Here is a 4,920-nt window from a genome sequence, read left to right on the forward strand (position 1 = left end):
TATTTGGTTCAGATTGCCGGTAACAACTTGCGTACTCTTCGTGAAAGATACACCATGGGAAATTTAACGTCCACCAAGGACCAGTGCTGACAGATGGGACCTAGAGATTAAAGTCTTCTTGATGGACGGCACTTGCATTGATGACTTGCCCTGCGTTCAAAACACCAGGATTTCACCAGGACAGTTTATAGGTGGCTCGAGATTCAGGTCCAGGCTAGACAGGTTAGAGGCAGGTGTGCATACCTCTAGACCAACCTGCGAGGCCAACTTTCTAATTACTTGTTTATGGTAAAAAAAAAATTGTGAATCTCAGAAGCAGGTGGGATCCTGTCTGGAGGCTCATCCGGGGCAACTGGACCGCATCGTGGACAGGTGGGAGCAGGTGGGATAACGTCGTCGGAAACGGCCGAAGGTCGCCAATATTTTAACACAAAGTATATAAAAAGGTAACATCTTTATTGGTATTCAAAAAAAGGAAAAGTCAAAAATATATATGAAATATTACAATGTCTGAATAAAGATTACTTACAATACTTCCGACTTCAGCACTGTTTCTAATTCTATATAAATTCTGTCATGCAATATAACAACAGTGTGATTGTTCCCAAAAAAATGTTTCCAATCAATGAACGTCGCTGTCCATTGCATCGTGAAGATTTTTTGCTCAGTAAGAAAAGATCCGAAAACCAAATGCTGATGATGTATTACAACTGGTAGAAAAAGATAGACTGTTGATGATCGTGATCTATGAATTCCTGTGCAAGTGTTTCTTTGAAAATAACAATAAAAATTCGAGTGAACTTGTGCTCCCTTCTCCTGAGTGAGGTTATCATATATGTAAAAAAACGTTTTCTGTTATTCATGTTTGCACTTCTTGCGTTCTCATGATCGGCATTGAACAACAACCAAAGACGTTTTCTTTCCCCTAAGTTATCGCAAATGATCCCAAAGTCATTTGCTCGTCAATATCGCGATAAACCCGCATTAAACTATACACTCTATTGTTTGCTCAAAAAACTGTTCAATGAAAGGAATGAGCTTTTAATGCGTTTGCATAACTGGCTCGTTGCGAGAAATGCACGGACATCATGCGTAAAGGCGCGTTTCAAAAGTACTGCCCCATTAAGGGTTGGAATAATGGCGATAAAAATGTCCGTTGGCCGCTTCATGCACATCTTCAAATCTCCGATACTAAAACGACAGCGCACTTTCTGCATATATCGGCTGCTGTCTTTCTGCATCTATGGGTTTCCAAATGAATGTTTGTTTGGCCTCTCTGTTTCTTCTGTTCTGTTACGTTTGCCCCTTGACTTCGTCTCTGCCAACTCTGACTTCCCACCCAGCCCTCAATGATCCCGCCACGCCAATGCGTTGTGAGTGAGCTCTGTACAAGGCACTTGGTTATTCAGTAGGTTTTTTCCTGATATTTTTTGGAGAAAAGCTTCCTTATAAATCCGCTGGAATGTAACCTGGATCCAAAGATGAGGCACACAAAGGATGGTCCTCACGATTAAGATCATCATCGTTAAATGACCACCGAGCAGACCCGTGACATCGTCACCACGTGTAATATTAACACGACGTGTCCACACAGTCTATGGACTGTGCGAATTTTCTTAAGAAATACTGAGTTAAGATAACAGGAGTGATCCTGCATGGCTAATACATGGATTTCATTTTGTAGCTCTTGTTTTCTTTTTCCAGTAACATGACACAATTGATTGGCACTGATCGTTATCAATTTGATAACCGGATATAACTGACTCCATGATGAAGGTTGTAGTTGTAGTGTGTGTGTGTGTGTGTGTACGTGTGTGTGTGTGTGTGTGTGTGTGTGTGTGTGTGTGTGTGTGTTCGCACGGTATGAGATGTCCGACAGACTGTAGACTTTAGTGGTTACTGACATAGAAAGCAAGAAAATAATGCTGCATGGGCTAGGCTGGTACTTACTAAGAATGGTGTTGACTTGTATGTAGATAAAACAAAAAGGTAAGTAAGTATGACCTAACTTTATGTTTACAGAGGTCTACAACACTCACATTTTTATTTATGTTGATATTCACACTCAAAGCAGTGATCTCTAAAAGAGATGGACAGAGAAAGAGAGAGAGAGGGAGAGGGAGAGAGAGAGGGAGAGGGAGAGGGAGAGGGAGAGAGAGAGGGGGAGAGAAAAAAGAGATGTAGAGAGAGACAGAGAGAGAGAGAGAGCGAGAGAGAGAGAGAGAGAGAGAGAGAGAGAGAGAGAGAGAGAGAGAGAGAGAGAAGAGAGAGAGACAGAGACAGAGAGAGAGAGAGAGAGAGAGAGAGAGAGAGAGAGAGAGAGAGAGAGAGAGAAAGAGACAAAGAGAGAAACAGAGAGAGAGAGAGAGAGAGAGAGAGAGAGAGAGAGAGGGGGGGGAGAGAAAAAAGAGATGTAGAGAGAGACAGAGAGACAGGGAGACAGAGAGAGAGAGAGAGAGAGAGAGAGAGAGAGAGAGAGAAAGGTAGAGAGATGTATAGAGATGTGGAGAGATGTATAGAGATGTGGAGAGATGTGGAGAGATGTAGCAAGAGGAAGAGAGATGTAGAGAGATGTGGAGAGATGTATAGAGATGTGGAGAGATGTAGAGAGATGTATAGAGATGTGGAGAGATGTAGCAAGAGGAAGAGAGATGTAGAGAGATGTGGAGAGATTTAGAGAGATGTAGAGAGATGTGGAGAGATGTAGAGAGATGTATAGAGATGTGGAGAGATGTATAGAGATGTGGAGAGATGTATAGAGATGTGGAGAGATGTGGAGAGATGTAGCGAGAGGAAGAGAGATGTAGAGAGATGTGGAGAGATGTAGCGAGAGGAAGAGAGATGTAGAGAGATGTGGAGAGATGTATAGAGATGTGGAGAGATGTAGAGAGATGTGGAGAGATGTAGAGAGATGTAGAGAGATGTAGAGAGATGTGGAGAGATGTAGAGAGATGTAGAGAGATGTAGAGAGAGATGTAGAGAGAGATGTAGAGAGAGATGTAGAGAGAGATGTAGAGAGATGTGGAGAGAGGAAGAGAGAGGAAGAGAGATGTAGAGAGATGTGGAGAGATGTAGAGAGATGTGGAGAGAGGAAGAGAGAGGAAGAGAGATGAAGAGAGAGGAAGAGAGATGTGGAGAGATGTGGAGAGATGTAGCGAGAGAAACATGGTAAACATGAGTGGGTGGCTCAAGGCCATTTTTCACGTTGTCCAGGAAACTCATCAAGCATGAAGAAAATCATGTGGTTCAACCACTTGACATACCCCAGCCCTCGGCTCTGTCATTTATTCTCCTTAGGGCTGCGGCCAAACGCTCTACTGCACCTGTGGTCACGCAGGAAGGACCGAGCGATCATTCGGCGTTTTGGTGAATCGAGAAACTCGAGGGTGAAGCCGGATGATTTACAACGCACAATTAAAATGATGTTACACCCTAATACACCTTCAGAATTGTGCTCCACTTGAACATTTCAAAAAGTGTACGTTTTGTGTTTGGAATCTCTTGGCATGAACAACAAGTCTTGTTTTGCACAAGTTCTCATGGCTTTGTGGTCCAAAGGGATTCCATGCTCTTCTGCATTTCAACGGTGGATTTAAAATAGTCACCAGGAAATTGGCCCCATGTTTAAGAAAAAGGAAAATACTTGAATAAGATTGAAACAGAAGCATGAAAAAGATTTGAATTTTAGGCAAAAAACGCAAAGTGAATAGACATGTTGGTGGCCACTCATCTGTTGGCGAGAGGATCGGGGTCGGTTTCACCTTCCGCATGCGTCGCTTTTGGAGTGGATAGCAGCATTTGGAGTACAAAGCTTCTCTTTGCAAATGAACCTGACAATAAAACCCAGGAAACGTTTCTGCAGACATGTTCTGTGAATAGTCACCGTCTAAAAAAAATAGTCCCAAAAGCAGCACGCGGAGGAAGGTTTCATCGATGGAAGTTCTCCGACGACGAACGTACGACGGCTCCGATGGAAACGGAGGAAGGAACGAAACGTCGTCGGTCGATGTCCTTGACCAAACTGCTTCTTGACGCTCCTTCATTGTTGTGCATCGTGATTTGGTCGACCATGATGGATGCCTGTTGCGAGTTCACTGCGTCACGTCGAAGCAGGTCACCATCATGACGTGCGCTTTGCAGAGCGCGACACGACACTCGAGCCGAGACATCTGATGTTCCAACTCGTTGACAAACTCCCCTGAGTCTTCGGTGAGCCGTAATGTCGTAACTGTAACACAGTACAAAGAAAAGTCAAAATGTTAGTGTTTTTTTTAAAATAAATAATTATTCCTTCCTCTAGGCTCTCTTCCTTCCCTCGGTTTCGTTCCTTCCTCTAGGCTCTCTGCTCACCTTCACTCCTTCATTCCTCTTTTCTCCCACCTCTGGAACCAACTCCCCCACTCCCTTCAATCCCACTCCTCCCTCTAGGTCTTTAAAACAGCTGTTCACCACCATCTCTTATCTTCCCCCATCCAAAACCTTGATCTTTTCTACCCCCGCTAATTCACCCCAGATCCACCTTGTTTGAAATTCCAACTTCTTTCCTGGAAGTCCTTGCAGTGTTCATATGTTTTATACCTCTCCCACCTCCCCCCAAGCCCTCTCCCTCCCACAGTTCTCCCGATGTCCCTACTCTCAAATGTTGTGTTTGCATCCTTCCCCCTCTCTCCCCAACTTGTCTAACGCTCCCCTTATTTTGTGCTTTATGTGTCGGTTTGACTTTTTGTGTGATTAATGTTAGCTCTTTCACGAGCCTCGATCTTGTAGACAAAAATAAATAAAAATAAATCCAGAATTTGTCCCTGTTTGTGCCACGTCCACTTTTTTTGAGGAATTTGGGAATCCTCAATTTTGCAGATGTACAACGATATCATTGCAGTAATAATTTATTTCAAAATGGTGAAATCTACTGCACAAGAG

The 4,920-nt window shown here is 43.5% G+C and overlaps 1 protein-coding gene across 3 annotated transcripts in view; it reads right to left on the minus strand.

Annotated features, from left to right (window-relative positions):
• Nucleotides 1-2,401: 2,401 nt before the first annotated feature.
• Nucleotides 2,402-4,920, minus strand: part of KIF26B (kinesin family member 26B) — a 227,281-nt gene continuing 224,762 nt past the window's right edge. For all 3 annotated transcript variants that reach the window (XM_068115929.2, XM_078778866.1, XM_078778867.1), the window contains one exon: nt 2,402-4,228. In XM_068115929.2, the coding sequence (XP_067972030.2) occupies nt 4,092-4,228 (137 nt within the window). In that variant the 3' untranslated portion in view covers nt 2,402-4,091. The remainder of the gene's footprint in view (nt 4,229-4,920) is intronic.

Source organism: Myxine glutinosa, chromosome 5, assembly GCF_964187855.1.
Source record: "Myxine glutinosa chromosome 5, kmMyxGlut1.1, whole genome shotgun sequence".
Classification (NCBI taxonomy): Eukaryota; Metazoa; Chordata; class Myxini; order Myxiniformes; family Myxinidae; genus Myxine; species Myxine glutinosa.